Raw genomic sequence first — 26,879 nt, 5'->3', positions numbered from 1 at the left:
ATTCCTGTGCAATGCTTTCTGGGATTTAACCAATCTGGTACAGTGTGTCATGATGGAGAAAAAAAAGGTCTATGCTTGTGTTTCAGAGTCAGTAATGTTTGTGTGTACAGTATGTGTGGTATTTACAGGACTTCAAATACACCTCTGTTCAGATGTAACAGACAAACAATGTTTTCTATGGCTGTTTTTATTTTCTGATGGTTTAACTAAGATATTAATGATGTACATGTCAAAACTGTGGTAATGATATCATTCAGCCTGGAATAAATGTTTTAAAAAAAAGAAATTAAAGCAACTTTAACGTACTGATCAAGACTGTGGGTTCTTTTTAATGTGAGTGAATGAAACAGAAGAAAAAGAAGTTTATGTTTTGTTTTAGTCTTTTACTTGTATCTGGCAGTGTCTTATCAGGGCTTAGTGCTCCTAAATGGCCAAGACCAAACACAGTACACAAATGCTGTATGTCTGCACTGGCTCTTGATAGATTAAAAAGCAACAGCTGTATCTGTCAGGTCTGCAACATCTCAGCTGTTAGAAACTGGAAACTGAATGTTTTGAAAGATCTAGTGGTGGAAAAAATATTCTAATTTGTTACTTGCGTGGAAGTACCAGTACCACGTACTTAAAATAGCAAAAGTAGAAGTACTTATTCTCACAGTAAAATGTCCTGTGACTGACTCATTAGATTGTCAATATTGATGCATGTATGTGTACACAGTATTTTACTGTTGATGCAGGTTGAAGGTGAAGCTGAACAACTTTATCTACAGTAAACTAGTTTAGTCACAAATTAAATCTCAGGGGTCATAAAATGTTTAATGGAAGACTGAAAAATAGTTTAAAAGTTTAAAAGAAATCAAGTAAAAAAAAAAATCGTTATTGACATTCACTTCTGTGATTAGTTTTAAATCTCTTTTAATGGAACTGAAAACAACTTTGCAAAAATGATAAAGGGCCCCAATCAGACTATTTTTTGTTATAAAGTTATAAAAGTTGGACCTAAGTAAAATACTGGAGTATATGTACTCGAATGTAAGTTACATTCCACCATTTGAAGGGAAAGAGTAAAATGTTGGCATGTTGGTTTTTATAGCAACTAAAACCACCATTCAGCTTCTATCATTTTATTATCGATGTGATTCATTTCAAATACCTCCATTAGTCTCAATACATCTCGACATTTACCAAAGTATTTTGTAAAGTAAAATGATGTGTTTAATGTGGCATTTTAATCTTAAAGGGCTCCATTTGTTTTTGCAGTTGCTTGTATGATGTTTGATGATGTGTTTCACTTCACTATCTCACTACCTTTAGTTGCTCATATTTTATTACCACCAGTTTCAACACATTTCATTGGAAAAGAGGTCAAGGTGACCTTATACAGTATAAGTTGCATTTTGGACTCCTGAATTCAGAAATGTTAGTCTTCAGCTTCTGTTCTGCAGTTCACCTGAGTACTGTCTTAAATTTAAAAGTATGAAAGCAAAATCAAAAGGAAAGGCCTGTAATTTAACTCCCAACTTCCTCATAGAAAGATAACAAATATGATCAGAAGAACATCAGACATATCTGAAATACCTCCCTTGTATATTTAAACTATAGCAATAAATGCATGTTTTCTTCTATGAATCATTGTTACTGACTCACTGATGTCATGTAGGTCTGCTGAGACATAGTTGGAGCTGTGAGACACTGTTACACTGTTATCAGTGGATTTTACAGTCAAAGGTGAGAAAACATTTTCTCACCTTTGTCTCCGCCTAGTGGTCTTTCAGCACAAGTACATCATTCAAGACCTGAGCTCCTCTGTGGATCCAGACTTCTTCTATGATTTGCGAGGAATGTTTCAGACTTTGTGTGTGTGCAGCAGTACTACTGGATTTAATGAGGATCAGTGTAGTAACAAAAATGTGAATCCAGATGGTGCAGGTTACTGCCAACATCATGTCTGGTGATTTTCCCAGACAGTGAGCGTACAGAAACAGGAGTGTCTGTGTCTCCCTGAAGACACTAAATCGGTCACTGAACAAAAACGCTTTTTTCATTTAACCCATCAATTGTTAAAATTGTTCAGTATACACAAATAAATTCTGGATTCTTTTAACTTAATTAACCTTTTTTTCACAGCAGCCATTGATTAAAAATAACGAGTTATGATACTAATTAAGATCCAGCTTGATTTAGTGTCACAGAGCGAGAACAGCAGGACCCCGACTCTGACTGATGGAACAGAACATCGATTAGTATCACTGGCAGCACATCATAGGTTTAACCTTTTAAATCCTGTCCAAATATCTCCTCTGAAAAAGGTCAATTATTCTTTTCTTTCTTCAAAGATACCATATTTTAATCATCTCCATCACTTAACACTCAGGAATAACTCCATGTAATGCAAGTAAGTGAGATGAGTAAGCTTTATTTATATAGTCCTTTTGAAAACAGCAGTTAGAAGATGCTTCACGGTTACTAAAGCAAGTAAAATACAATTTATAGACATGCACATCAGTAAAAGCAATATAACAAGCAAAACAGTGCAAAGTACACAGAAATGCATGCTAATTCGTAGCATAAAACAGCACATAAAAATACAATTTACACAGCTACTCAACAATAAAAGCAGTGTTAATAAAAACAAAACAAAGTTAAGAGACAGATAAAACCAGTGGGAACTGTGACCAGCCTGTGCAAGTAGGTTTTTAACAGTGTTTTTTTTTTAAATGTGGCACAGAGTCAGCTGACCTGACAATGAGGTGCAGGCTGTGCCATAGTGCTGGACCTAAAACAGTAAAGGCATGGATATTAAAGAGTAGGACTGCAACTAATGATTATTTTCATCATCAATTAAGCTGTTGATTTTTTTCCCTCAATTAATCAATTGGATGTCTGGTCCATTAAAAAAAAAATCAGACTATGGTGAAAAATTTTAATCACTGCTTCATCCAGAGATAATACATTTTCCATCATAGAGGAGTAAAAAAGCAGAAAATATTCAGTTTGAGAAGCTGGAATCAGAGAATTTGGACATTTTAAAATGACTCAAAATGACGGATTGATTATCAAAATAGTTAGCAAGTAATTTAATAGTCAATTGATTAATCATTGCAGTTCTGTTTAGGAACCATTGATCAGCCAATCTGAGTAATGTTGGTGTAAACTATTGGGTTAAAAGCATAATAAAATATATCCATCTACTTCTATTTTTAATGCATCCATCTAAGACTTACACTTAGAATTAAAAAAAAAAAAAAAAAATCCCATTAATGGAGAACAAATATGACCCAGCAGACTCCACAGAAATGGCTTCAGGTGTAGTTTTCTTATAGTTTTTCTGTAAGCTAGGGACAATGACTGTAAAGTCGAGTGACCAGATGAGAATGGGTGAAATCTGGGACAGGAGAGCCTGGTTTAGCAAATCACGTCAGAAAAAATAAAATCAGTAGAATAACTTTGAGTAAAATCAGACACTAATTCCAATAATTTATTAATATTATGAAGATCAGTTACAGAATCTGAGGACAATATGAAGAGAATCATTCTCAGCAGCTAAGATTGAGTTAAGATCCTGAATTTTTCAGGACGTCTGGTCATCCTCCTGCAAAGTTTTTTATACATGGTATCTATGATGATATATAAAGAAACCAATAACAGCTAGATTGAACAGATACAACAGATTAAACTACTTCTATACATATTAATTGCATGTATTATCACTGTAAAACTCTAAAAAGTTGAGGGCTGTACGGTGAAGCAAGTTTGACATTTGCTGGCTCAACAAATCCTAAAACCGTGGTGATGCCAACTGCAAGAAAAAGTCACACATACAGAGAATCCACTGTAACTGATGCACTGATAAAAAAAAATGTGCAAAAGAGCTGACATTTGTGACATATTAGTGTGACAGTACGTTTCATTTGCTCTTTGATGTAGCTGTCAAAACAACATCCACTGCACCTCTGGCGACACACGCTTTATGCTGTTTGAAGGCGACAGAGTCAAACAGAATGTGACTGACTCAGACGAGCATGTACCACAGCAGCTGTCTGCAAACTCCCGCACAAAGAAAATGAGCTCAGGCAAAAGAAAATGTTCGGCAACTGCTGCTCTTTAAATCCTGAGATGGTTTTCCCCGTGTGTGAATGATGAGTCAGCACACACAGAGCTTTTAAACAGGGGTAATTCATGCCTGTCTGCGATTTCTGGTGGTGGTAACCTACTTTAGATTTGCAAAAACATAAGGAAAAAAGAGGACAGCTGATGAAACAATTTGTCATGACCTACAGTTAGAGGGGTCCTTTAACCATTTTAATTGAAACTTACTGTTAAAACTCAAAAGTGAGAAGCCCAGTGGAAATGTGGAAGCTCATGTTGGACGTCACAGGTCTGATGATGCACTTAAAACCTCAGTTTCCAGTTAAATTTACTGACAATATTTTAATATATTTGTAAAATGCAATTTATTCAGCTTTGTTATGGAATAGAATGATAAATTTCTTGGCTGGTTTCCACCTTTGTCCCCGGTTTGCACAGCCCATGGACCTTTACAAGACCCTGAGAGAAACTTTGAAATAACATTATCATAGTATTATGATAAAAAATGTCTGGGGATGAGCTGAAGTTGGCCAGTTTCTAGTTTTTTCTTGAGTGATTACACACTATAACTGGACCTTTTCACTAAACACTCCATTACGCCTCTGGCCAAAAGACAGATCCTTTTCCCCCAAGATTTAAAACAACTCTTTTCCTGTTTTCACACATGATTCTGACTCGCAGAACTGTTTTTTGTTTCACACAAATGCTTTATATATCACTGGCTGCAGCATGTTTGTTTAGAAAGCACAGGCATTCAGTATCATTAACTCAAGTCATCACAGCAGGAACCTGGTTAACACACAATTCCCCAGGTGCAAACACTAAGATCATTGGTCATGGGTCAGTTGGGGATGCTGAGGCAGAGTTAAGTATGATTTATTTCTTTATGTATGAACAATTTTGTCCCATTGTTTTATATCATAAATACATGGAAATTAATTTACTTAAGTGTTGTTTATTAGATGCATAATTTTATAGTACATTTATCATTCAGTTTCATTTTTACAGTTTTTCTCAAATGCATGCAAACAAAAACTTGAACTATGCACACAAGTCTAAAAACTCAAAGCTCATGTATCAACAACAAGACACCAGGACTGCTTAACCCTTTGCACGTTTCCTCTGTGTTCACTCAAATTTAATTTATAACTGCTCCCAAAGTTTTTCCTCCGGCACAGATAAGCCACACCAGTAACATCTTCTTCTAACCGTTAAACGCTATGAAAAGCTTAAATTAAAATAAACAAGCATATTATCAGTTCAAAAATTAATGTGCAAACAGAAAATATAATCAGTGCAAAAGAAATACAAACACATTGTGTGTGCCTTCTAACCAGAAACTTATGAGATCTTATAATACTTTAATGTTGCACTGCAGCTCTTCAGTGTCAAACTCTTTTCCTGCATGTGGCTTCTTCCAGCAGAACACACCCTTTTCCCTATAATTGGTAATTAAGCATGTGAACACAGCAGGCTGCCTACTCAGAGGCTTGGTCGCATTGCCAATCTATTTACAATATTATTACAGGGCAAAGAACAAAACACCACATTTTCTGTTACGGCTACGTAATTTCTAAATCACATCTTTGCAAACGTCTGAGCAGAAATCACATCAGTTTTCACACTTTCTTCATCTGGAAAACACTGGTCTTTAAAATGCCACACCCTAATTACCAATAGGTTCTGCTCACGTCTCCTCTGTTGAAAATTCAGTTGGCAAAACACTTCGATTGCATCTGAGCATAAAAGAAGCCTCAGATGGCCCCTACTGTGTGGGAGGAGGAGGAGGAGGAGGACGAGGAGGAGGAGGAGGAGGAGCTGCGTTTATATTTTTCTTGAGTGTATCTGACTGCCTGCACCATGTGCTCATTTGGAAAGCACAGACATTCAGTATCATTACCTCAAGTCATCACAGCTGGAACCCAGTTAACACACAATTCCAGTTCAGGGCATCCGAAAATGTGTTGTGTTTTTATATTGTGTTTCTCGTGTAAAGAGGTTGTTCTGGGGGAAAACCATACATGCCACTATTTACTTCAGTGACAAGTTTTTACAGCAGTGAATTGAATTGATCTTACATGTGCTGCAAGCATTATATGACAGTGACCCCACACAAACTGCAGCAGGAGCTCTTTGATGCCACAATTTCCCATCGCCACCCCTGCTAAAAAATTGATTTTTGTATGTCTTCTTCTCTGATGTCCACACAGATTGTTCGGTGCTGTCTGCAGTCAACAACATACTATTTTACATGAGAGTTGAGTTGGATGCATCAGTGGGTCAAAATGACCTTGTAGTTTTCTTGCAAGCCTTTTTTTTTTTTTAAATGTTCATGAATATTTTGAAGGTCATATAAAAATGCAATGTCAACTGATATTTAAATAAGTTTGTTCTAAGTTCATATTAATCAATGCCAACATTTTTGTATTAGTGACAATTTATGTTGCCTTGTTCAGAAGTATATAATACACTCCCTGGCCAAAAAAAACCAGTCACCATCTGGATTTAACTAAGCTAACAGGTGAGAGCTTTCCATTGGATAATTACTGCAGTGATTAATATGCTTCAGCTGGTAATGAGTTATTTAACCCCAACCGATGCAGTGAGCAGCTTCTCATTTCTTTAACAGCCATGTCAGAAGACAGATCCTGTGGTCGTGGAAAAGACGTTCCTCTGTTTCAGAGGGGTCAAATTATTGGCCTGCATCAAGCAAAGAAAACAACTCAGGAGATTGATGAAACTACTAAAACTGGGTTAAGAACTGTCCAACGCATTATTAAAACCTGGAAGGACAGTGATGAACCATCATCTTCCAGGAAGAAATGTGGTCGGAAAAAAAGTCTTTAATGATCGTGGTCAGAGATCACTTAAACATTTGGAGAAATCAAATCATAGAAAAATCAACAGTAGAGCTGATGGCTGTGTTTAATAGTGAAAGTAAGAACATTTCCACACAAACAATGTGAAGAGAGCTGAAGGGATTGGGACTAAACAGCTGTTTAGCCTTAAGAAAACCACTTATCAGTGAGGATAATCAAGAGAAAAGGCTTCAGTTTACTAGGGAGCATAAATATTGGATTCTGGAGCAATGGAGAAAGGTCAGGTGGTCTGAGTCCAGATTTACCCTGTTCCAGAGTGATGGGGGCATCAGGGTAAGAAAAGAGGTGGATGAAGTGATGCTCCCATCATGCCTAGTGCCTACAGTACAAGCCTGTGGGGGCGGTGTTATGATCTGGGGTTGCTTCAGTCGCTCAGGTCGAGGTTCAGCAACATTATGTGCCCAAAAAATGAGGTCAGCTCGCTACCTGAATAAACTGAGTGAGCAGGTTTTTACATCAATGGAATATTTTTTTCTTCCCTGATGACACGGACATATTCCAAGATGACAATGTCAGGATTCATCAGGCTCAAATAGAGAAGGAGTGGTTCAAGGAGCATGAGACAATATTTTCTCACATGGACTGGCCTCCACAGAGTCCAGACCTCAGCCCCACTGAAAATCTTTGGGATGTGCTTAAGAAGACTTTGGACGGAAATAAATGCTGTGACACTGAGCTTATCAAAACAATGCCAAGGCGAATGTGTGCCGTAATCAAAGCTAAAGGTGGTCCAACAAAATATTAGGGTGTGTGACCATTTTGGCCAGGTAGTTTATAATGATGTTGATTTAAATTATTATTTTAGGAAGCAAAAAAGTGGCACCAGTATATGGTTAAACACATTTGAACCACCATTTGGACCTCTCTAAACTTTTTATTTGTTATAGAGGAGGCTTTTATGAGCAATAAACATTTGTTAGACTTTGTTTTGTAGTTTGTGTGAGGTTTGTTTCTCACAAAAAAAAAGCCCACACTGAAAAAGACATTTTTGGTAGGACCATAGACAATTTCCATGATTTAGACATTTTGTAAAACTTCACACAATTCCTTAAAACCATTTTTTTCCCTCTCATTCAGAACACACTGAGGACACAATTACTGTGTTTGTTTATAGTGCAATTTGTGTGAGGCTGTCTGGACTAAGTGTGTAATGGGTATTTTGTGTGTATTTGATGGTTTTGTTGTTTTGTCTGAGGGCAAAGTTTGGTTTAGATGTAAAATTACACTGTTTGGAGTGGAGAGTTTGGTTTTGACATGGGAGTTTGTGAAGATGCAGTTATGTCTTTGTGTTTTGGGAAATGGGGAATAATTTAAGGGAACGTGTCTTGGCAATCATGAGCTGCAATAATGAAAACCGTTTTTTACTCTTTGCAGTACCACATGCAGCCAGCAGGGGTCACCGTCCACCCAGCAGCATGTTAAACCTCAGAACAACTTCACAAACTCACTACTGTGTATCATTATCTGTGAAAGTGGTCCCACCAGTCGGCACAGTCAGACATCTCCGAGTTCACACTGAGAGACACACACACACACACACACACACACACACACACTCAGAGGCATGCAGTCCGCTAATGTTTTGCCTTTATCTCTCCAGGGCCATGTGTAGGACTCGATCAGATAAGACGACTGTTGTTGTTTCTGTGTGTGTGTGTGTGTGTGTGTGTGTGTGGATGGTGGAGCTTTGTGGGGGCTGGTCTCCAGACAAGAACAGCTCATAAACAAGGCCAGAGGTGAAAGTTCTTAGTCATGTCCCTTACGACCCCATTTGAAATCCCCTAAAAGTGACGCAAGCACACAATCTCACACTCAAGAATTTGACCAAAAACTTTTCTTTATTATCAGGTTCAACCATAATGTTCTTCATACAGTCCAGATACTGGAGAGAGCATGTACGCTTCAGAAGCAACAGTTCATCATATACATTCATTTAACAAGGGACAGAATTTAACTTAATGACTTCCTTTCAGTTGTAACAACTGCTTTCAATTCACAGAAAGATAGAAGACGACCCAACATGAGTCATGTGTCAATAAAACCTCAAAGGGGATTTCTTAGTTACACCGCTACTCTATAACGCTCAATAATAATCAGAATCCATCCATTTACATGGATGAAGACAGGTGATATCCACCTTTTTAGACAAACCTTGTAACGGAGGCCTCACTGGATGAGTTCAGAATATGACATTAATGTAGAGTTTTTAATCCAATATATCATTAATTTTAAGAAATATTGTGCCATTTTTGAAGAGAAAGATGACTGAAGTTTTAAGTTACCACTCTCATGTAGCTGGAACCAACAGCCAGTTAGCTTAGCATAAGGATTGGTAACAGGAGGAAACAGCTAGCCTGGTCATGTCTTCTTTAATCTGTTTACAAACTGAAGTGTAAAACACGACCACTTGTGGTTTTACAGTGTGTTAGTGTTGGACAGAGCCAGGATAGCCGTTTCCAGTTAGCTGAGCTCACCAGCAGCTTCATGTTTAGCGTGGTATCAATCTCATCTCCCTCTTGTCAAGAAAACAAATGAGCGCATTTCCTAAAATGTCAAACTTGTTCTGTAATGTCCTTTTATCATATGATGAATTGCAAACGGCAGAAATAAAACAGCACAGTGCTCAGTCATTATGATATACTTCAGAGAAAAGATAACACTGAACACTGACAAGATCAAACTTCAGATAAGAAGCCTGGATTCTATAAAACCATCAGCAGCCCCCTGATGTTTTCTGCCTCATTAAGCTGAAAAATGACGAATGATTGTTCCCTCAGCATCTCCGTGTCGATTACTTCACTTCATGTACTGAATCCAGGCTGGTTAACACTGGGGCATGTGGGGGTGTTTTTGGCCAATCAAGTAACATATTCACATCTTTCACAGCTGAGAAAATGCAGAGGAGACACTGGAAACGAACGAGGATATGAGGGAAAGCAGAACAGGCTACATTAAACAGGAGGACTGTGTCTTTTGTGTGAACAGGTCTGCACAGTCACAACAAACTGAGGGCATGCAAGTATCTGTGTTCACCGTCTAATGAAGAAATTTACATTGTGTGAACCCTTGCATGCGTGTTGAGCATAAAACTGGTTTCACTCAGAAGAGCAAATGAAGCCAAACGGTGAGTTTCGCAGGTGTTTACAGACAACTTCCTTTAACCCACTCTATTTACCATAGTTGTATGCACACACAGTTTTATGCAATGGAATCATTTCCAGCATTTCACTTCAGTTTCACCTCCAAATAAACCTCCATAGTTGTGTTGCTATGTTCCTGAATCTTCGCATGAAGGATGAAAAATAAAGAAATAAGCTGCAAAAGACCATAATTACCCTCTAAGCCACATCAGTACTTAATGCTGATGGTATTAAGCTCAATGCACAGCTGATGCCAGCAAACTGAATCTATTAAAGTGTTAACAAGCATGCTGGACAGATAAGGCAGGTCTGGAGCTGAGACATCCACCATATATAAGATAAAACCTTTTGATTTGGATTTAACAACACTGCTTTCCTCTTGTGCCACCTTCATTTTATTTTGTTGTCTCTCCATTGTTTTTCCATCCAAAAAATTCCAGCTGTAGTCTTCTTCTTTTGTTGCAATTTCTGGCCTTTTGACACCCAACAGAGTTCAGGTGTAGGCTCATAAAACCGCAGTCCTTCCTAAACAGTTAGTCTCCTCCTCAGCCTGCTGTTGGACGGGAGGAAATCATTAATGTCCCCCCATGTTTCAGAGTCTTCTCAGCCCTGTGGAGCCAGCGGAGGGCAGCACTGAAACTCCTTCTCTTTATTCCTGGATGTCTGCAATGATTTCCTCCTCCAACAGAGAAAATTGAGTTCAGGCAGACGTGAACTTTATCCTCCTCCATCAGTCTGCCCGTGTCTCTCTAGCTGAGTGTTAGAGTCGCCGGGGGCTGAGGCACCAAGGGGTGTCTGGGTACAACAGACAATGCACTGACCTGAACCTGAGAAAGACACGGAAATGAGTGTCACAATGCCTGGAAGCTGCCAACTGGGGATTTCAAAATAAGATGGTGAATACAATTAGTCCTCGCATACACACACGCATACACACACACACACACACACACACACACACACACACACACACACACACACAATGAACAAAGACAGGAAACCTGTCATAGTAGTAAAACATTTACAACAAGAAGTGCTTACATAAAGGAGAAATGTAGTACACATGTTTTAAAACTAAAGCTTTTCCTGAAACAGACAAAAATACAATATACAGTTTGTACTATTGATTGTTTAGACCGGCTCTCAATCTTTTCAATTAACCCGTCCACTAATAGGTCAGCAAGCTTATCTCATTACGTCTAGTCTTCCCTCCCGCCATCTAGGCACACTGCCATCAGTGTCTATTGACTATGTACAGAACTAATGACCATTAGCCCAATTCAATGCACAATGATACAATTACAGTACTGACTGAAGGACAAAGCAACAGCAAAAGAAAGAAGGGAAGAGAGACATATACAGAGTAAATCCCCTTAATGTCCTTTAGACTTTAGATAACATCAGTTTGTCTTTTATCCTTTTGAATTCTTTTGTTTGTCAGTATGAATGTTTTTCCTCTCAGTGATGTAATATTGTCCTCGTGCTGGAAATATTCGCAGCGAAGGCCACCTTTTGTGTTAGACTGAATCTTCTGGAAGAAAAGAAAAACAATACTGCCATTTCCAGGGCCTGAATTCAAAGGCTTAAGTAAAAAAAAAAAAGTTTTATCTATTTTTTCATAGCATCTAGCAAAGGTACATTTAAACAGACAATATTAAAGTTATACGGACGGGAGAAAAATTATTAGAACTGAAACAATAAACTAATTAATTGGTTAGCTTGACAGTAGCTACAGTAGCTCATAGACTATTAATTATGTGAAAACACCAAACATTTTCTAATTCCAGCTTCTCAGTTGACCCATCCAAGTCTTTTTGCTCTGGAAACCTGGTCAAACTGCCCTGTTTCTGCTACTTACATATGCTATATGCTAGGGTCGTCTATGTTGAAAAAAGAACACATATTGTAGATGGTTAAAAGTTGTTGCTGTGGGACATGTTCAAGTTGGCTATTGTTAGCAAAATGCTAGCTAGCTACCATAAACTTATAATAGAACTAGACAGGACATTGCCACTCAGCCTTGCCGCCAATCTTTCTCTGTGGTTACTTGCGGTATTGCAACAAAAAATTCTCCACATAACCAGGAAGTAAACCCGGAGGCAAGAAAACTTTTTTTTGGCTTGCACGCCAGAAGAGCAACTCTCACTGGACTTAGCTAGCTGCTTACGTCTGATAGCGTATGCTGGCAAAATGCTAGCTAACTACTTATCCATCTACATCAATCGTTAGCTAGCTAGTTATCAGATTTAACTTGCTGGGTAAGGATTAGATAAGATAGCTAGTTAAAGGGAATTTTGTGACAGTAGCTTACTTAATCTGTGGCTATATAATGAAGAAAGTTTTCTTTTCAACATAGACGAGCTTAGCACATAGCATATCTAAACACAGAAAACAGGAAAGGAGATAGCTGATTGGGGTTCAGTCAGGTATCAAGCTTGCTCCATTGTTAGAGTCCTAAAATCCGTAAATGAGTTAGCATATAAGCACTTCTGGATCCCTTCTCTAGAAGTCGATGGGTTTTTGGTTAGTTTTCTTCTATGGCATAAACCTTCTAACAAGTGGCTGAATGAGACTCCAGTTGTTATTGGGGACATTAAACACACAAGTCACTAAGTGGTGGTGACACTGAGTCACACGACTGTGATGTAGACTATAAGCTAATTATAGTCTACCATTATCTTTTTACTTCTGGGGATTGCTTTTATGTTTCAGAAATCAAAAGTGGAGAATCTTTTGTTTGCCACAGAGCTTATTTTCTGAACCGATCCAATGGAAAAATCCCATTGGCTTTTTGTGGAAGGAACCACAGCAAAGATACTTCATCCCTGCAGCACTCTATTGTGAAGACTGGATGCTTTTCTTTGTCTTGTGTGACAATAAACTGAAGGTCTTTGTGTTGTGGATTGATGGTCAAACAAAGCAAAACAATTTGATCACATCACCTTGGGGTTTTGGAACTTGTGACAAGCATTTCCCACTATTTTCTGACATTTTATCATCCAAACAACTAATTAGTCCCAGACGTGTCACTGTTTTGTACCGAGTTCCTTCCGGCGTACCTGTCATAAAATGATACACACAGATATTTTACCTTGTAGGATCTTCACTTATTGAAAATGCTCCTTTTAGGTTGACAGTGTTTCTGCTTTTTTCCACTGTGCCGTAGCTCAGCGTCACCTAAACACACACAAGACACAAAAACACAAGCAGGTTAGACGGCTGGTACATCAGTATGTCTGTTTGTGTGTGTGTGTGTGTGTGTGTACCTGGCTGCGTATGTCTGACACCAGTCCCAGGTTCTCCAGGTGCGAGTGGAACAGCGCAGAGCGTATGAGGCTCACGCCAAGCAGCGCTTCCACGATGTAACCCACGGTGCAGTCATCCGGGAGGCGGATGTGCTCAGCTGTCGCCATGAAAGTGCCGTCACTTCACAGAGAAAGAGGAGCATAAAAAGAGAGATTTGGTGATATAGCTGACACAGCGCCGATATTATCTCATAATGTATCAAAGTGAAGGTTCACCTCGCCCAGGGCTTCATCTTGAGAGCGAGGCCGTGGCTCAGGCAGAATCCTGCTCCTCCGGTGGCGAACCAGAAACGCACCTGCTTCTGCGCGCAAACACACACACATACAACATGAATGAAGGAGCAGTAATCATACACTGAATGTTGTGCTTCAGCCTTGGGACCCGTGAAGGACAAATCAATATGGATCTCACTCTGTAGGCAGTTGATCCCATGAGAAAACCAGCGTGAACTGATATTTCTTTAATCACTAATTCTTTGACTGCACAACTTAAAGTGTGTTTTTAAGAGGAGAAAGACCGTGCAGGGAAAGAGATCTAGATGCATATTTTAATTATGGAGCAGAGAGTAAAAATGTTATCATTTATTCATTTTTACTAGGCAAAACACTGAGTACTAAATTCACTGATGGAAACAGAGATAAAATACACATTGACAGACAAAGACGTGCAGAACAAAACATAATACACACATAAACAAAACAAAGATGGATGTAAAGTCATAACAATAACAATAATCTTAACATCATGCAGTTGCTATGGTTTAAATTAGAGTAATAATCAAATGTTTCAGGAGAAATCTGTTAAATAAGACATTAATCTGCATGACTGTATGTGTATGGGAGAATTACCACTATACAATAACAATCAAAAATGTAAAAGGTAAGGGATAACGCTGCAGGAATAACCACCTTCAGGGTTTATTTCACAGTAATGACCTGCTAACTGTACATTATATTGCTTCTTTCTCAGCTATGTACTAAATAAAATCAATAATTTGATTGAACGCAAAATTTTAAAAATGCATTATTCATTTAAAAATGTTTTTTATTGCTCCTGGAGAGTCTATGATCAGAGCTGTGTCCAAATAACATAGAATGCTGTTATTGATCAATCAGAATAGATTACTTTAAAAAGCTGTGTAATAAAAAACAGTAATTAATATTAACTGGGTATTAGATAAAAGTTTACCGTGTCAGTGGTGCCGAGTCTCTCCATGGCCTCTATTGGCCGCTCGAGGCTCGGCCGGCCGATGTAAATGTCCTGTGTGTGGCTGTACTGAGACAGAAGCTTCAGCAGGGAGCCGACGTTCAGGTAGTTATCATCATCGACGTGACAGAACCACCTGAAACGACAACACTGACAGTTAGTAAAGTGCTTATGACAACTGTGTGTGTGTGTGTGTGTGTGTGTCGAGCGTATCTTACTTACTTCTTGCCCGAGTTCATGAAAGTGTCGTATTCCAGAGCCATTTTACAGGAGAGGGCCTGACGATTGTGAGCCGCTGAGCAGTTGGTGTTGATCAGGTGAGCTCCTGAATGAAGAACAAACAGAAATCAGTGACCAACTCTGACATGGTAATGGTTTAAAGGGATAGTTTGGATTATTTAAGGGGGGATACTTATTGAGTCAGTGTATTACCTACAGTACCTTGTATGACCCGAGTATCACTCTTCAAACCCACCAAACTCCATAGGAAAAATCAGTAATTTTACCTCGCTGAATACAGGAGTTGTCATTTGACCACTGCCTCAATCTGTTAGTTTGTTTGCGTTATTGTGTGACTTTGGTGAATTTGAACTAACCCTCTGAAACACGTAATCACTTAGTTTGTTTGTGTTATTGTTTGACTTGAAACAGCGGTAGATCAGCAACTTCCCTGTTCTGCAATATAAAATTACTGATTTCGCCAGTGGAGTCTGGTAGGTTTGGAGAGAGTGATATTTGACTTTTATAATGGTAGTTTCTCGTCAGAAAACACTGTTCAACGGCGAGGTAAAGCAGTAAGCAACTGGTACTCCTGTTGCTTCTACATCAACTGCCACCTACTGTAGGTAATACACTGATTATGGTTAAATAGCTCATACAACCTCACTTCAAACTCAGAACTATCCCTTTAAAGACTTATAATGCAGAAGAATTAAAGAAAGATGGTCATCTGATGAACTTTGACTGGTTTCAGAAACAAGAAATCTTTTCAAAAAACTGATCCAAACAAAACTCAACTGCTTGAAAACAACCTCATGAAAACCCTCATTATACATTTTTCTGCACTGAGTCGTACAATGTGCGCGATAGTGAGAAGAATACCTCATTGAAAGTAAAACAATTCAATGAGCGAGAAGAGGAACGGCCTGTTGATTAAACTGAAATGACTTCCTGCACTTCATGGAAACACAGTAATGCTCAGTCAGCAGCCTGGTTCCTGCTTTCCTGCTCACAGACTGCAGATAACACCGCTGCTGCTGCTACTCAGCGAAACTGAGAGTGTGTGTGTGTGTGTGTGTGTACGTGTGTGTGCAGCTCACCCATCCTTTTCCTCAGCTTCTCATCCTCTCCATCAGTGAATACATACGTCTGTGGAAAAAAACACAAACACACAATTCATGTTATTCTAGCAGCCTGTAGTGACCAGCGGGGAAACACAAACACCATCACACAGAAGCTCTCACTGCTCCACCATCATTGTTCGTGGACGACTGTTTATGATTTCAGGTGAGGCTCCACCTGTTTCCTTCGTCACACACACACATACACACACATACAGAGCGGCAAGCAATGCTGATGTTGGATGAAGGCCAAAACAAAGGTTAGCCTCTTGTCTATCAGCAGCAGAGCAGCTGTAGCTCTGTGTGTGTGTGTGTGTGTGTGTGTGTGTGTGTGTGTGTACATGAGTGTTTATGTGACGAGTGACAGGGTTGAGGGTCACTGCGCACTCAGGAAGCCGTGTAGACCCCTCAACTTTCCACAGGAAGTAAACACACACCCTGGGTGCACATTCAGAGCTGTCTGTAAATATTGTCTTGGCTCTGACAACGAGGTTAAACTGCTGAATCGCAGCTCTCATTTTAGACTGTTTACAACCACGCTGGGTGGACAGTGAAGGACGTGTAATCCTTTTTTATACACAGTCCCCCAGTATAAGGAGCAGGACAACATATATGATGAACATATAGAGTGCTGCAGGGATGACATGACAGGAAGTTGGCATTGCTTTGGTTCACTCCAAAAAAAGCCAGTGGGATTTTTCCACAGGATTTTGGTTTAGTGCTGAAAATAAGCTCTGTGATGAACAAAAGTTTGTGATACTTCATATTTTTAAGTGTAAATACAATCACCAGAAATAAAAAGCTAAACAAACTCACAGTCCCTTGACTTCACCTCACAACCACTAAGTGACTCTTGCACGGCGTGATGACGTAAACGTCCCAGAAAACCTCTGGAGTCTCATGTGGCCATTTGTTAGCGACTCCCGCCTGCTGCCTTTTGCTGCATGTTGCCCCCCTGCTCTCTCACCCCCTTTCCTGACATGTCTTCAGCTGTCCTATGAAAATTGAGTCTAAAAGCCCAAAAAGATCTGGAATTTTTATTTACTGACATATTTTAGGTTGTAGAACAAAATGTGAAAATCATTTAAGCTTTTTTTTGGTTGATTTGCAGATTAAACAAGACTAGGTGGGCAGTGCTTTGAACTAAAGGCTAACACTAGCAAGGCCACTTGTTCACAATGAGTATGCTGGCATTCTGATGTTTGGTAGAATGTCCACCATCACAGTTCGGTGGGTTTTTTTTTTTGTTTAACTTTAAAAGTTTTTCCTTTTTTTCAAAAATTACAGTGCTGCTTCTTCTTGTAGTGATACTGAGGCTGAAGTACAGAGCAAAGCTGCTAACATGGTTCGAAACATTCAGCTAAAGGGCCAGTGTGTAGAATTTAGTGGCATCTAGTGGTGAAATTGTAAATTGCAACCAAGTGAATACTCAATCTCCACTTCCAAGCGTGTTGAAAAACCAACAGCGGTCGCAAAACCTGATTAAAACCCCAAAGGCCATATCCAGAGCCAGTGTTTGGTTTGTCTGGTCTGGGTAGAAACAAGGTGGTTTAACATGGCGGACTCCACAGAAGAAGACCCGCTCCTTCTGTATTTATGAATGGCTCAATCTAAGGTAACGAAAACACAATGATTCTTATTTTCAGATAATTACACACAAGTGAAAACATACTTAGGAATATTATACTTTATTTCTGCCATATTCTGCCAATAGATCCTCTGAATCTTACACACTGGTCCTTTAAAACTTGACCAAACGTGGTTGCAAAGCAAATGTTTTTAGACATCTTGTTACTGTTGTTTCATCAGCTTGCCAGTGACTGCTTTTCAATATCTAGATAACACCCACTTAACAATGAAAAATGGCCATCTAAAGTAGTTAAAAGAATGGCTCTGTGCGTCCTTGAAGTCTATAAAACTTTCACTTAAACATTCAACGTAAGACGCCAAGACGACTTTCGACCTGCGAATCGACAGATCAATACTCATCGGGTTGCTGCAGTGCAGGCCTGGCAGAACGCCAGCTGAGAGGACGCCAAGAGTCTCCTTATGTTTGTGTATTAAAGCATTCAAGACGTTAATTAACTGCAAAGGATTTGACACCAAAACAAACTTTAACTTAAAGTTTGCTTCTTGTCTATTTACTGCCTGTTAAAGGGGCTATAACTCGTACTTTATATAATATGCAGCTTTAAAATCAGAAGTTTAACCTCACAGTCGATGTTTCATTAGAAATCCAATGTCTTAACACTTTGACTTTGCTGCTTGCACTCTCCCAGTGAACAGATCCGCCTCAGAGGGATTCCACTTTGCAACCTTCCTGCCATGCAGCACGAATTCAATAATAAATCTTTGCTCTAAATGCTGTGTGATCACATCACTGCCTGTGGTAGAGAGAGTCCAGCCAGCTGTGAGTTTTTGTCAGACTTTTTTTTTTTCACTCTGAGCCTCTTAAGTCTCTAGAGAGCAGTCAGCTTCTTCTTAGAGTGTGTGCCTGTGTCATACCATACCAGTGTGTGTGTGTGTGTGTGTGTGTGTGTGTGTGTGTGTGTGTGTTTGCACTCAGGCCAAGCGGGGGGGGTCGGAGTGAAGAGAGAAAATGTGGTTTTGGGAGGTGGGGGCTGGGTCACCAGGAGTTGAGCTTTACAACACAGGAAACAACAACAACCGAGGCAGGAGAAAGTGGTGTCTCTCTCTGTGTGTGTGTGTGTGTGTGTGTGTGTGTGTGTGTTTACACTTGTGATCAGACACGTTCTTAACTTCCCATGAGAAATCTGGTGAGTTCCCAGGGCGTCTGCGTTTGGGAAGGTAACGCTGTGAGAGCGCGCGCGTGTGTGTCGCTGTATTTTCATTACTCAGCAGTCTTACAGTATAGAGGTGTGTCTGGGAAACAGGTAGAGTTACACATACCTGACCGTGAGAGCAGATGCAGGAATGCGTCACACAGACACACGCACACCAGCTGATTTCCCCTACATACTGTAATGTGTATTTACATGTCAACAGCCTGTGTGCAACATGAGATGAGACTCGAGCGAGTCCTCAGAGGTTTAAATGGAAATCACAACGACCGCTGTACGCTCCACAGTCGTGTCTGCATTCGATTACGGGCTTTTGAAGCCGCTGGGTGCAGTTCACCACAGTCCCATGTGTTTTATAGCAACAGATTCATCTTTGACTCACTCACCACTGTGATTCAGACCAAAAAGCTGTCTATTCGTAACGTTTGATCTCAAATATTTATCTGTGAGCCGCTACAGCTGAAGCTCCATCCCCCACTGTGCCCGACATGTCTCTTTCAAATCCAGTAGTCATGTTATAACTCATCCACATCACAGGACTGGTGGTTTAATGACTTGGAAAAAGACCGTTTTTAATATGATCAGGGGTGGAAGAAGATTTCAGATTTACAGCTGCAATGATTAGTCGATTCATTAAAAATTAACTGGCAACGACTAATCATTTAGGTAATTTTTCAAGCATAAATGGCAAAAATTCAGAGTTTCCAGCCTCTCAAATGTGAGTATTTTCTGGGTTTCTTACTTGTCTATGATAGTAACCCGAAAATCTTTGTGAGTTGGATTAAAAAAGACATCTGCAGGCAGCACCTTGGACTCTGAGGCATTTTTCACCTCTCTGTGCTCCAATAACAACTGAGCAAGTTTGGTACCTGGCAGAACCTTGGTCAGTTCTCTGTACTCACGGTGCGTTCCTTTAAAGCTGTGAAGTTGGAATTTCCGAGGTCTTGGTTAAAATTTTTAACTGGAACCTCTCCTGAAGTCGGATTTTGGACTTGACTTGGAAAGTCGGAGGAACCACACCAACCACAACCTCAAAGTGCAAGATGGCATTACATCAGTCCAGTATCTGTACAGTACCTGCAGGTGTTGCTATGGTGTATAACGCGTTGTTATCAAGTACAGAAAAGTTTTTTTTTTATGACTTTGTTTCTCTGGAACACTGTCAGTCCAGGTTTGATGTGATTCCCACCACGACTTTAGACCTCTGAGGTAAATGGAACTTAACGTTGGATATGCTATGTGCCAGACTCGGCCATGTTGAAAAGAAAACCCAAGATGGTTAAAAGATGTCATAACAAAATTTAGCTAATGTTATGACAAAGCTAGCTGGCTAACCAGATAATTAGCAATATTAATCGCTAGCTAGCTAGTTTCATATCATAGCTAATGTTAGCAAAACGCTAGCTAACTATGTATCGAGAGTACATCCATCCTTAGTTAGCCACTTAACTAGCATTTTGCTAACATTAGCTAACTTAAGATGTGACTATACGTATTTGTGCCAATTTTGCAGGTCCTCCAGCAACATCTTCTAACCATCTTCACAATTTGGTTTTCTTTACAACACAGACAAGCCTGGCTCATAGCTTACCTAAGTACAGGAAACAAGGAAGGACAAACTTGACTGAGATTTTGCCAAGTTTGTTTGAACTGTAAAAGTGGTGGGACTTAGGAGGTCTTTTGTGGCAGCTGTACAATAGAGGAATACTAAATTACACATTAAAGTCGAGTGGGTTATGGTTAACATTAAGGTGTAACAGGCATTTTAAGGCAAGCTAGAAGTAGATGTTTTGGATAAATAACTACAGCTGTCACATACATCTACTGGTGTATAAATGACAATATATCACACTGCAATGTAGTGAGATAAACTAAAGTACCTTAAAATTACACCTGTATTGTTACTTTGAAACTCTGAAACAGCAAAGCACCTTGAAAATTAACCTCCTCAATGTCCTCCATTATTTCAAAGCCATGACTTCTCTGTTTTTATGATGTTTGAAGTTAGCTTTGATGATGCAGACCACAGTAAAGTCTAACTCTTCTATGATGGTCAACTGAATCTCTTTGTTGGTTGGATAAAAAAAGACGTCTGAAGGAAGAACCTTGGACTCCTTGATTAATTGTGGAAAACTGTTTAAAAAAAAAAAAGCCCATCGTATGTTCAAACAAATCAAAAATGAGAATGGCCATATGTTGCAGCCCTATTCAGATTATACACTTTGGTAAAAGAAACAATGGTACAATAAAAAAAAATCACACACAGAAGACCAGCATTCAACAAAGGCAGTAAAACACAAATATGAGCAGTTAAGTGTCAACAGTGAAAGTACTCAGGCTGAAAAATAGCTCCTCTCAGTGTCATATTACTGGGTTATGGTTAACATTAAAGTCTAACCGGCAATTTAATGTGAGCTTAGAGTAGATGTTTTGGATATAAAATCTTACAGCTGTCTCATAAATGGCAATATTTCATGTTTAAATGTAGTGGGATAGAGGTAGAAAGATGAATGAAAAGAACACGTGCCTTAAAATTGTTCTTGTATTTTCCTACTTCTGACCTCTGAAACGGCAAAGCGCTTTGAAATTGAACTTCCTCAGATTTCTCAAAGCCACGACTTCTCAGTTTTTATGATGTTTGACGCTGGCTCTCATGATGCAGACCACAGTTAAGCCTTTGCAGCTCGATGACAGTCTGAACAACAACCGAACAATCCTTTTGTTGCATTCTTGAAATCTGCATCTCATTGAGAGAGCACTTGAGGAAGCCCAGGGTTAACTCATCCATCTGATGTCTTTCAGTGTAGTGTTTCCTCTTCATGTCCCCTGCCTGTATTATGTCAACACATTAGCAGCAGTGTGGTCTGCCTGTTAGCCCTCAGATCTCCCTCTCATACATTACAAAGGCCTCTATCTTTGCTTTACGATCCACTGGCAGGCTGGATCAAAGAGCCGGTAGAAACCAGTCGCATTTCAGGGGGTTTATAACTTGCAGCAGGAGATGAGGGAAAGCTTTACTATACATATATAATTTCCATTGATATAGGAGCTTTTAACACAGGATCACACTTTGCATAGGGGCAGATTGCATACATTTAAACTCTAATCTTAAATTAAAATCTCTGGTCTGACATGAAAGGGCACAGGAAGAGTAAGAAGAAGTTCCCTGCATGTGACCCTTCGCTAGCTGATAAATCCCACAAACACAAGACCTTTCATTTACAACTAAATTAAAAGTGTTATCTCGAAGCCTGTTTATTCCTGGATTTGCACAAAATAACAAGGCTATTGATTTTCACTTTCTAAATGGTTTGAACCAACACTGTAAAAATAAAGAAGTTGTTTTAACTTAACAAAAGAGTTAGTGGACTGCGTTAAGTTGAGGTAATGTTTAATTCAACATTTGCCGCTTAATAAACTTTTCAAGTAAAATAAACTTGATATCAGTTAAACTGTTCTCAAGGAAACATGTTCAATAAGATAACACACTGATCATGTTTCTTTAATGAGTTGACTGAAGTCTGTTAAGCACATTCATTCAACTAATTATTTCAAGTCAAGACTTCAAATTAGAAGAATTTCTTTGAAGTTTTCTGCCTTAAAACTTTAATTTGACTGAATTAGAAAAGACAAGTTGAGGTAACTTTGTAATAATTCAAGACAAATTAACTTTTCTAGACTGATAAACTCGATATTAAATTAGTTGTACTTGAGAAGACATGTTCAATAAGCTTAACAGCTAACATACTAATCATGTTTCTTTAAAGGTTAATTTAATGAGTTGATTGAACCTTGTACAGTACATTCATTCAACTCATCAGTTCAAGCCAAAAGCTTAAAAGTTAGAGGAAGTTTTGTCTATATTTTTAAGTTCACTGAAGTTTAACTTGAATATTTGTGTTCAGTTAATGAGAAAAGATTAGTTGATTAGTTTTTTACGGTGTACATTAGCACTCCAAATTGAAGCATGTTGTGATCTATGGCTCTTAAGGTTTCTCACAGATATAATAGTCATGTTTTTATCTTCAAGTTAAAATCCAGTTTCTATGCTTTTAACACCTTTAAGCGTGGCCTGATCTTAGATGTTTTCCTGTAAGAAGTTCAGCTGAATTGTTTCCAAGTTCTCAGGTATGTCCTCACCTGTTGCATGTTTCTGGAGATCCAGGTGTCCAGCAGGAGCTCCAGTCTCTGCCGGTGGTACCTCCCGGTGCTTTTCACCGCTATGAACAGGTCATCCGGGGAGAGATGCTCCACCGGCCCGGGGGGAGCGCTCCTCCGCGAGGGCCCGCGTACCGCTCTCCTCTCCCGGGTCAGTTTCCTGAAATACGCCGAGAAAACTTTCCCGCTCGCCGCTGCAGCAGCTGCTGGAGGCTCCAGCGTGTCTTCGCTGCTCGGCTGTCCGACGGTGACGACCAGCATCCCGGTGACGAGCAGACAGGTGACCGCGGCGGCGACAGCGCGGGGTCCCGCTGAGGTGAAGGTGTTTATTGATCCACCGGAGTGTTTCCACATTGTGAAGGTGTGCGCGGTTTTACAACTTCATTCATGGACAGAGGAAAGTCTGAGAAACTCCTTCCTTCAGTTTATAACATCTTTCTCCACGGTGCAGACACAAGTTACTGCCGTCCTCACCGTGTCCTTCAGTGGATGACCTCCCACTGCGAGTCTCACTCCTTTATTTCACTGTGAAGTTGTAAACTCCACCAGTGGGCGGGACCCTGCCTGGTTGGACCAATGGTCGGTTTGAGCGCTCAGCTGTGGGCGGGGCTAACCGGCAGAGGGGCGGCGAGGCCTCTGGATGAACATCCACATGGCAGCAAACAGTAAACTGACTTCAGAGGCAAGTGTTCAGGCGTTTTACTCAAGTAAAAGAAGTAATATCACAATATAAAAGTCCTATTTAAGTGAAGTACACAACTATTATCAGCAAATTGAACTTATCAAAAGTAAAAATACTCATTCTATGGAAAATTGGCTCCTGTAACTGATGTAATATTAAATATAATTAATTACTATGTTAATAACATTTTTTATGATTGTAGCTGATTGTAGTTTGAACTACTTTGTGTATAGTTAGCTTAGTAGGATATTATCTACTTTTTTCCCCCCCCAAAATATTTAATTTTACCCCCTTTGGCCTTTAACAGTTATTTAAATTAAACCATCTGAGAGGTTCAGAGTCTGATGGAGCTGCGAAAAACACATCTGAAATGAAGCTTCAAGTAGGTACTGCTTTTTGTGAGCAGCCACAAGCCAAAAATGTTGGGAACTACTAGTTGAATGCATTGTATTTTATAATATAATTACATTATTAAATGTAAAGTGTACTGCTAAGGTAACTAGATGTCACACAAATATAGTGGAGTAAAAGTACAAATTTCACTCTGAAATGTAGTGGATTAAAAGTATAAAGGAGCAGAAAAGAGAAATACAAGTACCCCAAAACTGTACCTAAAAAAAAGTACATTACTTGAGTAAATGTAGTTTTCACCACTGCAAACATGCAAACTGATTTATAAATTGCTATATACTCGCAGCAGAGTGTATAAAGTGCTTTGCAGTTAGAAAACAGGCCTAAATCAAAGATCGTGAAGTGTATAACCTGCACAGTCAAAGTTAAAAATCAAGATTTGTCAGATTTGTCTTGTCTGAGATTTTGCAGGAGTTGTAAGTTTTCAGTTTTGACTTTAGAGCATCCAGAGGTCACTGCACTCTAATAAGGCTGATGAGCAGATTTACCCACTTTCTCTTTCCTGTGAGAATATCTGCAAGAATCTTATTTTATGGTGGTGTTTTTTGGTCTGTTTGGGTTCTATCCACCCTGTATATACATGCAACAGGATGCATTTGTCTCTGATGGTATTTGCCAGAGATGGTAACTCAAGTAGAAATATGATACTTGTGTAAAAAAGACTGTTGTCTAAGTAGAAGTACTGATTCAACTTCTTTATTTAAGTACAAGTGAAAAATTGCAGGCTCTGAAATCTACTCAGCATATAAAAGTAAAAAGTTGCCCCTTGAAGGATATTTCTACTGGCTGTTTCTATATTGAACCTCACCTTTTCTCCACAGCTGAGTCTCCATCTCTTCCAGTTTTATCTTGTTTTATCTGTCGTGTGTGTTACACACTGATGGATACACCAAGGAATCACCCTGGCTATGTGTTATAGTCTCATCCATTTTGGCTGAAATGCTCAAATGCATTAAAACTAAAGTAGCAAGCCTGTTTTTCAAATCTACAGGAAGAACAAAAATAGATGGGTGAGAATGAAGACAACAGGCTATATAAAACAAAGAGGATTAAGTGTTTAAACCACAGAGTAAAACTAAGTTTCACTTTTTGCAGAGTTTTGAGTTTTGACCTTGGACCAGCCAGAAGTTACTATATAAAATCCGCTGAACACATTCATGCACTTGGCGTTCCCATTTGTGGGAATATCTGCCAGAATCTTATTTCACAGTGCAATGCAGTGGTATGTGCTTGTCTCTGAAAGTATATATACAGATAGATAAAATTAAAGACAAAAAAAAACAACAAAAAGTGTCTTAGTAAGGACTCAGTCCACCTTAAACCCCCAGATAAGCTTCAAGACTCCTTGACCTCTTGTATTCTAGTGTAGGGAACATGAAATTCTTCCACAAGATGTTTTCTCATTTGTTGGTGATGGAGAGTTCTGTCTGTCATCTTTGTCAAAAATCTCTCAGAGGTGTTCAGCTGGTTTGAGATTTGGTGGCTGTGAAGGCTGCAGTATGTGATTCATATTATTTTCTTATTCACTGAACATATTCACTCTGCCCTTATGTCCTGTGTGGAAGCTTTTGTTATGTTTTTCTCAACTCCGGGTTTTTCCCTGCAGTTTAGCACCTGTGTGTGTGTCATGTTTGTGGTGAAGTTTTTGTGATCTAATAGTGAATTAGAGGGAAAGAACATCACAGAAAACTGTGGTTCAGAAAGAGAACACAGGGTTTATAAGCCTTTATTCCACTGCTGCTGACATGCTCACAACCTTAATGAGACCAGGATGATAAACTGTGACTGTTATTGCAGGTTTTTCATATGTGACATGTGTCTTAACTCAGCACATTACAGGTGTTTGGAGTTTCTGAAGATGAGAGCAGCAGATTTTCTCGCTGGAAAGCAACACGACTGGGGTTCCTCTGTGTCGAGGCCTGGTGGGTAATTCTCCAAGTGGACAGATGTTGTAGACGACCGTGACATCGGAGTGTGTGTAGTGCTGCCAAATGCGCGCGTGCGCACACACACACACACACACACACACATTGAAGACAGACGTGCCAAGCAGCCAAGTTGCCAGATCCACCAACCATCTGAGGAATGTTTCCTCTCTAATAATGTGCAGTTTGTCTGTGCTGTATAATCTGTCCTGACCCCTCAAGCAAAGTCAGTATAATGTTACATTTTAGATATTAGAAATGCCACAACACAACTATGAGTCCATTTAGGACAGAGAGAAAAACAGAAATGCCACGAAGTATGATAAGGAAAACTTAAAATCCCGCTGAAACTGCCCTCTGGGACAGAAAGTTTCAAGCCTGGGTCACATTCAGACCCAACAAAATGCAGCAAAACGTTTCGTGGTGCGTCGAACACCCTGTCGTGTACAGATGTGCGCTATACACTGTACTCTTTTACAGTTTGAAAACAACGAGCAAGCTGCATGTGCAGTTTGGCAACGGAAATATGGCGGCCTGCAACAGCTTGTCAATGGGCCGCTGCAAACACACGCAGTTTTTATCACGTCTTCAGTTCAGTCAACACTTTGAATATCCTGCAGCCATAGACGCCACTGATTGCTCTGAAACGGTCTTGATCCTGTTGGAAAACTTAAGTTGACCCATGGAATATAAATTCTGATGTATTGGGTACGCGACAACCAAACATGATGGTGATTTTGGTGTGCGTAAAACGTTTAATTCAACATTTGCAGCTTGATAACTGGTCTGGTCTGGCGCACGCAGCTTTGCGATGACGTCGGTTGTAAAAGGGTCTATATGAAAGTTTTGACCTTGAAAAACAGGAGTTTGTGTTTGCACATTTGATGATGGATGATTATATTTTATTGTCGGAGTGAGTCTGATTTTTTTTCTTGCATCACA

General features: G+C 39.5%; 1 protein-coding gene across 1 annotated transcript; it reads right to left on the bottom strand.

The window, feature by feature from the left end:
• Window positions 1–10,421: 10,421 nt before the first annotated feature.
• LOC146329630 (beta-1,3-N-acetylglucosaminyltransferase lunatic fringe-like) lies at window positions 10,422–23,407 on the bottom strand. The gene is made up of 8 exons (XM_084714903.1): window positions 22,902–23,407; window positions 15,940–15,988; window positions 14,843–14,945; window positions 14,603–14,756; window positions 13,630–13,715; window positions 13,375–13,534; window positions 13,200–13,285; window positions 10,422–10,935 (listed from the first exon to the last, which is right to left on the bottom strand). Exons 1-8 carry the CDS (start codon window positions 23,271–23,273, stop codon window positions 10,869–10,871), a joined length of 1,077 nt encoding a protein of 358 aa, XP_084571029.1. The 5' UTR covers window positions 23,274–23,407; the 3' UTR covers window positions 10,422–10,868.
• Between the last annotated feature and the right edge of the window lie 3,472 nt (window positions 23,408–26,879).

Source organism: Lutjanus erythropterus, chromosome 3, assembly GCF_056507025.1.
Source record: "Lutjanus erythropterus isolate fLutEry1 chromosome 3, fLutEry1.hap2, whole genome shotgun sequence".
Lineage (NCBI taxonomy): Eukaryota > Metazoa > Chordata > Actinopteri > Lutjaniformes > Lutjanidae > Lutjanus > Lutjanus erythropterus.
Note: the sequence above shows the minus strand (reverse complement) of the source record. Positions and strands in the feature narration are given on the sequence as shown.

Coding starts and splice junctions, on each gene's coding strand:
- LOC146329630 (XM_084714903.1), bottom strand. CDS start 23,273: ATGTGGAAACACTCCGGTGGATCAATAAACACCTTCACCTCAGCGGGA. Junction 15,989..22,901: donor TCTCCAGAAACATGCAACAG/GTGAGGACATAC, acceptor TTTTTTCCACAG/ACGTATGTATTCACTGATGG. Junction 14,757..14,842: donor TTCATGAACTCGGGCAAGAA/GTAAGTAAGATA, acceptor TTGTCGTTTCAG/GTGGTTCTGTCACGTCGATG.